Source organism: Nerophis ophidion, linkage group LG12 (assembly GCF_033978795.1).
Source record: "Nerophis ophidion isolate RoL-2023_Sa linkage group LG12, RoL_Noph_v1.0, whole genome shotgun sequence".
NCBI lineage: Eukaryota > Metazoa > Chordata > Actinopteri > Syngnathiformes > Syngnathidae > Nerophis > Nerophis ophidion.
In genome coordinates, this window is record NC_084622.1 from 49756145 (window position 1) to 49769648 (window position 13504).

General features: G+C 42.3%; 1 protein-coding gene across 2 annotated transcripts in view; it reads left to right on the top strand.

Annotated features, from left to right (window-relative positions):
- The window catches only part of LOC133563518 (cytosolic carboxypeptidase 4), a 199740-nt gene that overhangs the window by 46915 nt on the left and 139321 nt on the right, over nt 1-13504 (top strand). For both annotated transcript variants that reach the window (XM_061917681.1, XM_061917680.1), the window contains exon 4: nt 6957-7109. In XM_061917681.1, the coding sequence (XP_061773665.1) occupies nt 6957-7109 (153 nt within the window). The remainder of the gene's footprint in view (nt 1-6956; nt 7110-13504) is intronic.

Below are 13504 nucleotides of genomic sequence, written 5' to 3' on the forward strand. Positions count from 1 at the left end.
GAGGTGCTGATTCTCATTCCGGTGGCTTCACACTCGGCTGCGAACCAATCCAGTGAGAGCTGAAAATCCCGGTCAGATGAAGCCATCAGGACCACATCTTCTGCAAAAAGCAGAGACCTAATCCTGCGGTCACCAAACCGGAACCCCTCAACGCCTTGACTGCGCCTAGAAATTCTGTCCATAAAAGTTAGGTAAGACATATTAAATTAAATTAATAGAAAGTCTTCCAAACTGGCAGGGTAATACATCTCAGGTAAAATCACCAAATGACACCATACCTGCCTTTGAGTTCAGTTTCAAACATTTTTGCAGCAAATTCCTAAATCACGAGAGTACATGTTCAGATCCTTGCACTGATATTTAAACCTTGATAGCAAACAGAACACTGGGGTCCTAACTTGGGATTTAGACTTAAACATCCTTTCTTGCCATTCAAATTTAAACTTTACAGTACAGATAAGAACAAAATGTTGTTGCATTAGCTCATTGTAGTGCAAGATATAAGAGCAAAAAGGTGCAGAGTGTTTGCATTTACAAAAGAAGGTGCAGATATAAATAGATTACTGTACAGATAAATATATTGCACTTTTGCCTATGCATCCACGTCTATGGATGTGTGTTATATTGTCTTTATAGTCCAACGAGTTAATCCGTTTTTGGGTGGAATTAAAGGGATTATTTTGATGCATTCAAGAGTTTTATGGCCTGAGGGAAGAAGCTGTTACAGAACCTGAAGGTTCTGCTACGGAGGCTGTGGAACCTCTTTCCAGAGTCCTTATTGGGAGTGGGAGGAGTCTCTATTGATTTTCTGAGACTTGGTCATGCAGCCTTTTTACATAACTGGCGTGTTCCTCAAGGCACCCCTTTAAGTCCTCTCCTTTTTGACAGTTTTTTTTTTTTCGTAACCTGATTTGTGTAACAAAGGCATAGTTGTAGCTTGTTTACTTCAGATTTAGTCTGTAGTCATTTGTTCAACGTGTTTAATTATACTAGTAGTTTTCCTCACTGTTCCATTTCAGGTCCTCTCTTTTTCATTTAAGTTTTCAACTGGTGGCCCGCGAGTTCAGCTCAAAAAACTTGTGAGGGACTTACAATTTTTCAGCAGATTCTTAAAAACACCAAAGGGGATCCTCGACTAGCTGTAACAAAATAAATAGACCAAAACCGAATGTCTACTGTAGAGGACGCAGGTTCTCCGGAAGATACAACAGTAAGACTGATAGAGAAGGAAGAAGACCGGCCCCCCCAATACTAGAAATGTGGCCTTCAAAACAGTAACATTGTGTTTAAATATCACATTAAGGGGATTCACGGTGGCAGAGGGGTTAGTGCGTCTGCCTCACAATACGAAGTTCCTGCAGTCCTGGGTTCAAATCCAGGCTCGGGATCTTTCTGTGTGGAGTTTGCATGTTCTCCCCGTGAATGCGTGGGTTCCCTCTGGGTACTCCGGCTTCCTCCCACTTCCAAAGACATGCACCTGGGGATAGGTTGATTGGCAACACTAAATTGGCCCTAGTGTGTGAATGTGAGTGTGAATGTTGTCTGTCTATCTGTGTTGGCCCTGCGATGAGGTGGCGACTTGTCCAGGGTGTACCCCGCCTTCCGCCCGATTGTAGCTGAGATAGGCGCCAGCGCCCCCCGCGACCCCGAAAGGGAATAAGCGGTAGAAAATGGATGGATGGATGGATGGAAGTGATTCTATGGCATGCGGGCTCCATCTAGTACCACAGTTGGAGAATCACTGATCTAATGCATTTATTATATGCCATTCTTAATGATAATTAATTACCCCAGGGTGATATATACTTAATTGACATGTCTTATCGCTCTAAAGTGAAGGCATAGACGTGAGAGTCATTACACACAAGACTGACGATTTAAGGGCACAAAATTTGCTCACACACATTGACTATTGTGTTTTTCGGACTATAGGGGGCACTTAAAATCCTTTCATTTTCTTAAAACTCGGTGCGCCTAGTGTACGGAATAATATTGATTGTGCATACCGACCTCGAAACAATTTTCTTTGGTACATGGTGTAACAAGTGTGACCAGTAGTCACACAAAAAAATACGTGTAGACTGCAATATGACACCAGTAAACAACACCAAAACTTTAAATATTCCATTGAAAATATAGAACATTACACATGGCACTCAAAAATCCGTCAAAATGTTTAAGTATGACTTTGAAGCCGCACTGCAATGGATTGTCGGCTCATTACGGCTACCGTATTCAGAGATACAAGTATTACTATGGTGTGTGTATAAAGACCGCAAAAAGGCACCAATTAGCAGACATGTTATCTGTCGTTCTGTTTCACAATATTATGCAAAACCTACTTTTCTTACTTTCTGGTACCTGCTGATCTGTATTTGAGATCTGCGTAAGTCCTGATCATTTCTGCACATCCCCCACTGTAGTTTGTGTCAATGTCTTAGTGGATAATCTTCTTATTTTTAACTATTTTCTTGTTATGTGACATTCACCCTCTGCTGTTGCTATTTCTAATATAACGTCGAGGTATAAGTTCTAACTCATACCTCAGTCATTTAACTGTCATATACCATAGCGAGGTATAAACTCTAACTTATACCTCGCTATGGTAGTGCTAAAATCTACCACTGTACTGGCTTTACATATTTCACCCAGGGAACTTTAGTTTCTAGAGTGTTACGGCCGGACGTTTTTTCATGGTACACATTTCCGGCGTTGTTGCACTAGTGAGCCACGGATGAGAAAATGTTACTCCGTTATTGATTTAAGTAAAGTCTGAATGTCATTAAAACAGTTAGCTCCATCTTTTGACACTTCTTCCACTCCCGTCCTTGCACGCTACACCGCTACAACAAAGATGACAAGGAGAAGACGCTGTTGAAAGTGAGCCATATATATAAGACCGCCCACAAAACGGAACATCCTGAAGCGACTGTCAGAAAGTGCCTTGAAAGTGATCTGTAAAACATATTCTGTGCAACATTTTGACCAAGTAACCACCATCACGTTATGTACACCACAAGGAAATGTTTTAGATGTAAAACAAAATCATATGATCCCTTTAATGCGCCTTTTGTATGAAAAACGACCTGAATGGGCCCACTCATCGGCAGTGCGCCCTATAATCCAGTGCGCCATATGGTCCATAAAATACAGTATACGCTATTTATCATGCATTTAAATAATAATTGTTCACAAAAGGAAGTACTCCCGCGACACTGCGGCCAAGCATTGACATACCCCCTAAAGACAGGAATATTTTTTATACCGCCTGTTCTCCTTAGGACATCTATCCCTGTAGACTAGGGGTGCCCACACTTTTTCTGCAGGCGAGCTACTTTTCAATTGACCAACTTGAGGGGATCTACCTCATTTATATATATCATTTATATTTATTTATTTATGAAAGAGACATTTTTGTAAACAAGTTAAATGTGTTTAATGATAATACAAGCATGTGTAACACATATAGATGTCTTTCTTTCACAAAGACAAGAATATAAGTTGGTGTATTACCTGATTCTGATGACTTGCATTGATTAGAATCACAGTAATGATGATAACGCCCACATTTTCAAATGGAGGAGAAAAAAAGTTGTCCTTTCTGTACAATACCACATGAAAGTGGTTGTTTTTTGGCATCTAATTCATCCAGCTCCCATACACTTTACAAGAAAAACATTGGCGGCAAATTCCGTAGCTTGCTTGATTGACATTCACGGCACCCGAGGGTCTTGTGAGATGACGCTGGCTGCTGCCAGTTCATTATTATGAAAAAATGACAGAGAGGAAGGCGAGAAAAACGTTTTATTTCAACAGACTTTCACGCCGTCCCTTCCGTCAAAACTCTAAAGGCCGACTGCACATTTCCTATCTTCACAATAAAAGCCCTGCTTCATGCTGTCTGCGCTAACAAAATAAGAATCTCGGAAAGCTGGCGTGCACAAGTGATGTGTACGCCAGCTTTCTGAGGGATCGCTTGTGCACGCAAGTTTTCCGAGACTCTGTATTTAATTAGCGCAGGCAGCATGAAGCAGGGCTTTTATTGTGAAGATAGGAAATGTGCAGTCGGCCTTTAGAGTTTTGACGGAAGGTACGGCGCGAGAGTCTGTTGAAATAAAAAGGGTTTCTCGCCTTCCTCTCGGCCATATTTTCATAATAATGATCTTGCAGCAGCCAGCGTCATCTCACAAGACCCTCCGGTACCGTGAATGTCATTTAAGTGACGTCTTGGTGAAGATTGATGATCACTAATTTTTAGGTCTATTTTTTTTAAAAGCCTGGCTGGAGACCGACTGACACACCCCCCGCGGTCGACTGGTAGCTCGCGATCGACGTAATGGGCACCCCTGCTGTAGACATAAGACTTAAACGTAGGGTACACCCTGGACTGGTTACGGGATACATTGTGTGTAGGGTTGCAAACTCCCTGAAAAAATAAGGTACAACTTGCACGGCTAGTTAACCTAATTTCTTTTGGATTTCATGTGAAAGGAGTTTTATAATATAATATCCACAAAAGTTTACAGGAGGCAACTGGACTTTTTGTTGAATATGTTTCAGAGTTGAATCCATTTAACCTTTATGGATTGTATGACCTGAAGACTGACAATTTACACAAACATACTATACTTTTATACTATTTGACTTGCTGTTTGCGACCAGTCTTCCTCTCGGGAAATAAAACACACTGGTCAATCAGAAATTATTTTGGAGGATATATATGTTGAGTAAAAAGGACCACCGAGACAAAATAGTACTTGGGCGAGTTTTACTTTTTCTTTAGGAGAACAGCCCTTACAACGCAACCATAGCCAAGAGAGAGGCCGAGACCTCAAACTTCTCCAATTGTTCTTTTTTTTTTATTTTCTCAAACAAAAATCGTCACTGTGGTAAAAGGTCACATTTCGATTTAGATTACCAGGAGTTTGGCAGATAATTATGAAGTTAGTTGCCACCACCCTAGGGCGAAGTGACAGCAACCAAGGGAAAATGAAAAGATGCCAGAAAACTTGAGTTAGTCAATGAGTTAGTCAGGTGAGCGATCAGTCATGCTGGCTTAGCTTATAGCAGACTGTTGTGAAGCTTTTGTCATTCAAAAGAATTTATTGATATGACGAAGACTATTTTTTTAATTTAAAGGTAATACAAATATGAGACAATCTGTGTCCCTTTACAGCTCAATACGGAACAAACACTTTTGTTTCTAATTACGGGACGATTCAGTTTTTCAAGGGACATTTGGTAACCATGTCCGTGTCAACCGTGTCTCTTGTGGGGAGTGCTCAGAGAGTATAGGGTATCGGACCGTCTGATTGTGGCAGTCTGGTCTCTGTATGATTGGTGTCCTCATTGGATCCTTTTCCAGTGAGGGTTGGACTCTGCCAGGGCTGCTCTTTGTCACCAATTCTGTTCTTAACTTTTATGAACAGAATTTCTAGGCGCAGTCAGGGCGTTGAGGGGATCCAGTTTGGTGGCTGTAGGATTAGGTCTCTGAATTTTGAAAATGATGTGGTCCTGATAGCTTCATCTGGCCAAGAACTTCAGCTCTCACCGGATTGGTTCGCAGCAGATTGTGGAGCGACTGGGAGGAGAACCAATACCTCCAAGTCAGAGTTTATGGTTCTAACCCGGAAAAGGTTGGAGTGCCATCTTGGGATTGGGGAGGAGATTTTGCCCCAAGTGATAGGTGTTCAGGAACCTCGGAGTCTTGTTTGAGTGAGGGAAGAGAAGATTGTGAGATCGACAGATATCTGCAGTGATGCGGACCCTGCATTGGTCCGCCGTGGTGAAGAAGGAGCTGAGCCAGAAGGCAAAAGTTCTCAATTTACTGGTCGATCTATGTTCCCATCCTCACCTATGGTTATGAACTGTGGGTTATGCCCGAAAGAACAAGATCATGGGTACAAGCGGCCGAAATGATCCCTTAAAGATCAATCAATCAATATTTACCTTTATAGCCCTAAATCACTACTGTCTCAAAGGGCTGCACAAACCACTACGACATCCTCGGTAGGCCCACATAAGGGCAAGGAAAACTCACACCCAGGGACGTCGGTGACAATGACCAAGTGGGACGTCGGTGACAATGATGACTATGAGAACCTTGGAGAGGACGAAAGCAATGGATGTCGAGCGGGTCTAACATGATACTGTGAGAGTTCAATCCATAATGGATCCAACACAGTCGCAAGAGTCCAGTCCAAAGCGGATCCAACACAGCAGCGAGAGTCCCTTTCACAGCAGAGCCAGCAGGAAACCATCCCAAGCGGAGGCGGATCAGCAGCGCAGAGATGTCCACAGCCGATACACAGGCAAGCAGTACATGGCCACCGGATTGGACCGGACCCCCTCTACAAGGGAGAGTGGGACATAGGAGCAAAAGAAAATAAACGGCAGATCAACTGGTCTAAAAAGGGAGTCTATTTAAAGGCTAGAGTATACAATTGAGTTTTAAGGTGAGACTTAAATGCTTCTACTGTGGTGGCATCTCGAACTTTTAAGATAGGGTGAAACAACTCTGTCATTCGGGAGGAACTCAAAGTAAAGCCACTGCTTTACTTTGAGATGAGGTGATTCGGGCATTTGGTCAGAATGCCACCCGGACATCTGACTGGGAGGTGTGTAGGGCACTTCCGACCGATAGGAGGCCACGGAGAAGACCCAGGACACGTTGGGGAGACGGTCTCCCAGCTAGCCTGGGAACGCCTCGGGATCCCCCGGGAGGAGCTGGACAAAGTGGGTGGGGTGTGGGGAGTCTGGGCTTCCCTGCTTAGGCTGCTGGCCCCACGACCCGTTTTCAGATAAGCTTTTGGCAACCATTATTTTATGTCTGAGACAGCCATAATAGTGCAGTTTACACCAGGTTTAAACACTGGTGTAGTTGCCTTTTTCTTCTTTTACAGTCATTTCCTGCAAAGAAAGCACCAGCGTCCAATAACCACTATACTTTGTTTCAGGTACTGATCGTCGTATTCACTACATGATCAGGAAAGGTGGAAGCGAGGCCTTGCTTAATGCACTCGTCAACAATTACAGTGGGCATTGTGCCCACTGTAACTACAAGATTGTATTGCCAATTCTATACCTATTGGCCAAAGTTGGACATAAAGGTAAAACACACAGTACATACTATATGGGGATAAAGCTATATATGGAAACCAAACATCCCAGGCACCTTTTTTTACCCCCTGTAAAATCAATACGTAAAGGTTTTGATCACAATGGGTACCAATGACAGACAAAGCGTCCAAGAAGTGCACCTCAACTTCCCTACAGGCAGTAAATGTCTTTGGATGTCTTTAATACGAGATCAGCACTTTTTTTTAAATAATCAAATGTTCTTGGCATGTTAATGCAACATAAAGAACAACATTATATTTGTTTCTTGTGACAACGTTGGCGGTTCTTCCGAAAGGTGAACGAGCAAACGTACTTTATATGTTCAATGTACTTTGTACTAGCTAAACGTGTTCATTCAACATCAGTCAGCAATGTGAGTCTGCAAAGTGATTTTTAAATTACCATACGTTTTGAACTATTTAGGTTATTGTAGTGTTTTCTTAATCGAGAAACACTGCCATTTCTAATGATTTATTGATCAATTAAATAGTCATAATGACTGCATGACAGCAGCCCCATGCTACTTGCAGTAACAAGATTTATATGACTATGAAAAAAAAAAAAAAAAAGTGAGATTTTACCTGTTTTTGTATTTATCCATGTTTTTTGCTTATTGCTGTGTTTTGTTACATCGCAAACTATTCATAGGAGGTCATCTGGGAAGTTAACAAAAAGACGTTAACTTGCAATAAACTTTTTTCAAAGCACCAGACCCCACTACAAAGTGCAGCTTGGTTGCATTTGTGTAGCTGTCAGTCACATTTCAGGCACGGTATGTTCATGAACATGAGAACCCTAAACATCATTAACACATGAACATAAACACTCCAGCAGGTCGTTAAAATCATTTTGTTTATTTTTAATTATATAGTTCTCTCTTGTTTCATGTGCAGGTCTTCTGCCGCAACTTGTTCAGCAGCTGATGCACAGTCCATCTTCACAAAACACATTTTCCTCTGCTTTATGAGTAAAACATCCATTATTAGTAAACTGAAGTTTCTGAATGTACATACGTAATTCCGGTACCAAAAAATAAGGCAATGTTGCGGTTACCATTGCTCATTCTTTGACAGGAAGGTAAATATCTAGTAAACTATATCTGTTATTGCTACCTCAGGAGAAACGGCCCCTAAGCGTTTTCGAAGATAATAGCAAGAGCTATAAATGAATCAGGACACTGTTAGAAGGGACGTGAGAGTATATAATCAGTCTTATCAGCTCTGACTTTAAGCTAAGGCAGGAGAACCGGTTGTCATGTGAATAAAAACCCGCCCCGATACATTACTTCACTGTTTTGACCTAAAAGCTTTGACAGTGGTTCGGCCTTGCTGGCCATGACACCCTACCACTGTCCGTCACGCATTCTACAAACCCTGTTTCCATATGAGTTGGGAAATTGTGTTAGATGTAAATATAAACGGAATACAATGATTTGCAAATGATTTTCAACCCATATTAAATTGAATATGCTACAAAGACAAGATATTTGATGTTCAAACTCATAAACTTAATTTTTTTTTTGCAAATAATAAGAATTTCATGGCTGCAACACGTGCCAAAGTAGTTGGGAAAGGGCATGTTCACCACTGTGTTACATCACCTTTTCTTTAAACGACACTCAATAAACATTTGGGAACTGAGGAAACTAATTGTTGAAGCTTTGAAAGTTGAATTCTTTCCCATTCTTTTATGTAGAGCTTCAGTCATTCAACAGTCCGGGGTCTCCGCTGTCGTATTTTACACTTCATAATGCGCCACACATTTTCGATGGGAGACAGGTCTGGACTGCAGGCGGGCCAGGAAAGTACCCGCACTCTTTTTTTACAAATCCACGCTGTTGTAACACGTGCTGAATAAGACTTGGCATTGTCTTGCTGAAATAAGTAGGGGCGTCCATGAAAAAGACGGCGCTTAGATGGCAGCATATGTTGTTACAAAACCTGTATGTACCTTTCAGCATTAATGGTGCCTTCACAGATATGTAGGTTACCCATGCCTTGGGCACTAATGCACCCCCATACCATCACAGATGCTGGCTTTTGAACTTTGCGTCGATAACAGTCTGGATGGTTCGCTTCCCCTTTGGTCTGGATGACACGATGTCGAATATTTCCAAAAACAGAACACTTTTCCACTTTGCATCAGTCTATCTTAGAGAAGCCGGAGGCATTTCTGGATGTTGTTGATAAATAAATGTTGCTTTGTATAGTAGAACTTTAACTTGCCCTTACAGATGTAACGACAAACTGTATTTAGTGACAGTGGTTTTCTGAAGTGTTCCTGAGCCCATGTGATGATATACTATAGAGATTTATGTCTGTTTTTGATACAGTGCTGTGAAATTGCAGTTTTTTTTACAGTAAAAAAAACATGTAAATTTTACAGAAAAATTCTGGCAAGTGACCTGCCTTTTTTTTTTTTTTACAATAAAAACAGCAGTACTGTTTTTTTCCATTGACAGTAATATACACAAAATTCTGAGGTAAAATTATTGCAATTTACCATATTTTTTTTACATTTTAGTAGTTAAAAAATCTACTAATAAAATGCATTAAAAATTTGTGTAACTGTGGTATTCACTGTTAGAAGCTTCCCCTCTGGGGCCGAACATAACTGCGACGTGGCCCTCAGTGAAAACAACATTGACACCTATGTTCTATGTCAGTGGTTCTCAAATGGGGGTATGTGTGCCCCTGGGGGTACTTGAAGGTATGCCAAGGGGTACGTGAGATTTTTAAAAAAATATTCTAAAAATAGCAACAATTCAAAAATCCTTTATAAATATATTTATTGAATAATACTTCAACACAATATGAATGTAAGTTCATAAAGTGTGAAAAGAATTGCAACAATGCAATATTCAGTGTTGACAGCTAGATTTTTTGTGGACATGTTCCATAAATATTGATGTTAAAGACTTCTTTTTTTGTGAAGAAATGTTTAGAATGAAGTTGATGAATCCAGATGGATCTCTATTACAATCCCCAAAGAGTGCACTTTAAGTTTATGATTACTTCTAAGTTCAGAAATCTTTATTTATAATTGAATCACTTGTTTATTTTTCAACAAGTTTTTAGTTATTCTTATATCTTTTTTTCCAGATAGTTCAAGAAAGACCACTACAAATGAGCAATATTATGCACTGTTAAACAATTTAATTAAATTAATACACTATTAATTTAAATAATTAATAGTGGGTGAGTGTGACGGGACTTCAGCCACCCCCTTGTGGGCTGTAGTGACCCTTTTAATAATACAACTTTAACATTTGACAACCAAATAATAAAACAAGGTGACTCGGTAAAAAATCTGGTTATTATCTTCGACCCAACTCTCTCCTTTGAGTTACACATTAAAAGCGTTACTAAAACGGCCTTCTTTCATCTCCGTAATATCGCTAAAATTCGCTCCATTTTGTCCACTAAAGACGCCGAGTTCCTTATCCATGCGTTTGTTACGTCTCGTCTCGATTACTGTTACGTATTATTTTCGGGTCTCCCCATGTCTAGCATTAAAAGATTACAGTTGGTACAAAATGCGGCTGCTAGACTTTTGACAAGAACAAGAAAGTTTGATCATATTACGCCTGTACTGGCTCACCTGCACTGGCTTCCTGTGCACTTAAGATGTGACTTTAAGGTTTTACTACTTACGTATAAAATACTACACAGTCTAGCTCCAGCCTATCTTGCCGATTGTATTGTACCATATGTCCCGGCAAGAAATCCGCGTTCAAAAGACTCCGGCTTATTAGTGATTCCTAGAGCCCAAAAAAAGTCTGCGGGCTATAGAGCGTTTTCCGTTCGGGCTCCAGTACTCTGGAATGCCCTCCCGGTAACAGTTCGAGATGCTACCTCAGTAGAAGCATTTAAGTCTCACCTTAAAACTCATTTGTATACTCTAGCCTTTAAATAGACCTCCTTTTTAGACCAGTTTATCTGCCGCTTCTTTTCTTTCTCCTATGTCCCCTCCTCCCTTGTGGAGGGGATCCCGTCCGAGGACCATGGATGAAGTACTGGCTGTCCAGAGTCGAGACCCAGGATGGACCGCTTGCCTGTGTCGGTTGGGGACATCTCTACGCTGCTGATCCGCCGCCGCTTGAGATGGTTTCCTGTGGACGGGACTCTCGCTGCTGTCTTGGATCAGCTTGAACTGAACTCTCGCGGCTGTGTTGGAGCCACTATGGATTGAACTTTCACAGTATCATGTTGGACCCGCTCGACATCCATTGCTTTCGATCCCCTAAAGCGGGGGGGGGGTTGCCCACATCTGAGGTCCTCTCCAAGGTTTCTCATAGTCAGCATTGTCACTGGCGTCCCACTGGATGTGAATTCTCCCTGCCCACTGGGTGTGAGTTTTCCTTGCCCTTTTGTGGGTTCTTCCGAGGATGTTGTAGTCGTAATGATTTGTGCAGTCCTTTGAGACATTTGTGATTTGGGGCTATATAAATAAACATTGATTGATTGATTGAGTGACAATCGCTACAGGACGCATCGTAGCAGGTTTGACTCTGGTTTATTATTTCAATCACCATGTCTTCTTGCCAGTCGGTCGCGCCCATTTCTAGTGCGCCGGCTCTTCCTGCTTGTCGCGGCACGCCTTTCGGTGGCTGCGTCTGATGCGGGGGCTCATCTTGTTCTGGGTCTTTCTCTTCGGGCTCGTGGTCGTTGTCGTCGTGTGTTTCCTCTCCTACTTCTCTGCAATGACTGCTCCTCCCTCTCCCTTTTTATGCTGCAGCAGAAGATGCAGGGATTGAGCACAGGTGTGTTGTGTACGCACCTAACTCTGATGGCTGTAGTGTCGATCCAGCCGTGCCCCACCTCTCCGATCTGCTGCATGCTCCGCCTCCTGGCCTCCATCTTGGGCAGGACAGCCGCTTCTCCCAGCCCGCTGTCGGCTGATTGGCTCCGTCTCTCCACATACCTCCACCGCCGGTTCGAAGCCGGGCCTCAGTCCGGCTGAGACCCCCCCCCCCCCCCTTCTCTTTAAAGAGCAGGAAAAAAAACTGCTGCGGCCACCTGTCTTCTCTTCTTCTGTCATTAGCTCCACCGAGGTGAGCTTGTCCTCTTCCTCTGACCCCTATTCGCTTTGTGGTTACACTTCCGCTTCCTCGCCCTTTTCGACTTTTTCTTTGTCTTTTCCTTCATCCCTTTCTTTGTCTTCCTTGTCTTCTTCATCCTCCTCCTCATCATCATGCTCCGGCTCGTCTTCACCGAATCTTCTTCATCATCATCATCATCATCTTCCTCTTCTTCGTCATCAGAATAATCTTCTTCTTCAATTTCTTGAGTTCCTTCCACTTCTTCTTTCTCAGTTTCTTGAGTCTTTTAAACTTTGTCTTCATCTTCCCGCATTTCTTCACACTCAATTTTTTGAGTCTCTTTCACTTTTTCCTTGTCCCTATAATTTCCTTGAATTCTTTCAGGCATTTCTTCTCTCTCAATTTCTTGAGTTCCTTCCCCTTTTTCTTTATCTTTATCTTCGTCGTTTTCTTTATATGCAAGTGCTTCTTCTCTTTTCTCAATTTCTTGAGTTCCTTCCACTTCTTCTTGTTTAACTTTCCCTTTGTCCTCTTTGACGTCTTCTTTGTCCTTTTCTTGCATTTCTCCAAGTATTTCTTCTATTCCATCTTTCGCTTCTTCCTCATTTTCTTTAGTTGCCCGTTCCCCTGGCTGTGGTGCAGGCACTGGGGTTTGACGTGGTGCAGGCCATGGCACCTCTTCTGGAGCATGTACTTTAGCTTCTTCCTGCTCCTTGTTTGCGGCGTCATTTTCTACCGTCTTGTCTTCTGGTTCTTCCTTCTTGTCAGCAGGCTCGTCTACCTGCTGGTCTTGTGGCTGTACTTTAGCTTCTTCCTCCTCCATCTTGTCCACTACATCTTCCAGCTTCTTGTTTTCTGGTTCTTCCTTATTGGCTACTTTCTCTGCTGCCTTTTTGTTGTCAGCAGGTGGCGCCTCCTCTGCATTGCTGTTCTCACTGTCTTGCCCTTGTCCTCCCTCTTTTTGGCCAACAGCTCGCCCTGGTGGCCTGCGGATGCCACTGCCGCCTGCCCAGCTCCGCCTTCGAGGTGGAGGGTCTTCGCTCCGTCTCCACCGGCGTTTTCCTAGGCTTTTTTTTTGGGAGGGGCGGCGGGGAGGTGCTCGCCACCTCCCCCCATCCAATCCACAAGCACTTGCATCATATGCGTTTCCTGACGCTTTTCTTCAAGCAGCCTGGTATAACTAGCGACGAGAGCTCAGATGTTGTTGTGGTTAAAATGTATTTTTATCTTTTTTTTTTTGTATATATTGTTTTTCAAATCACCTGACATGCATACTGTGTACTTGTACATAATGTATCAATTTTTTTACATATTTTTTCATATACATGTTACCGGTTATATATA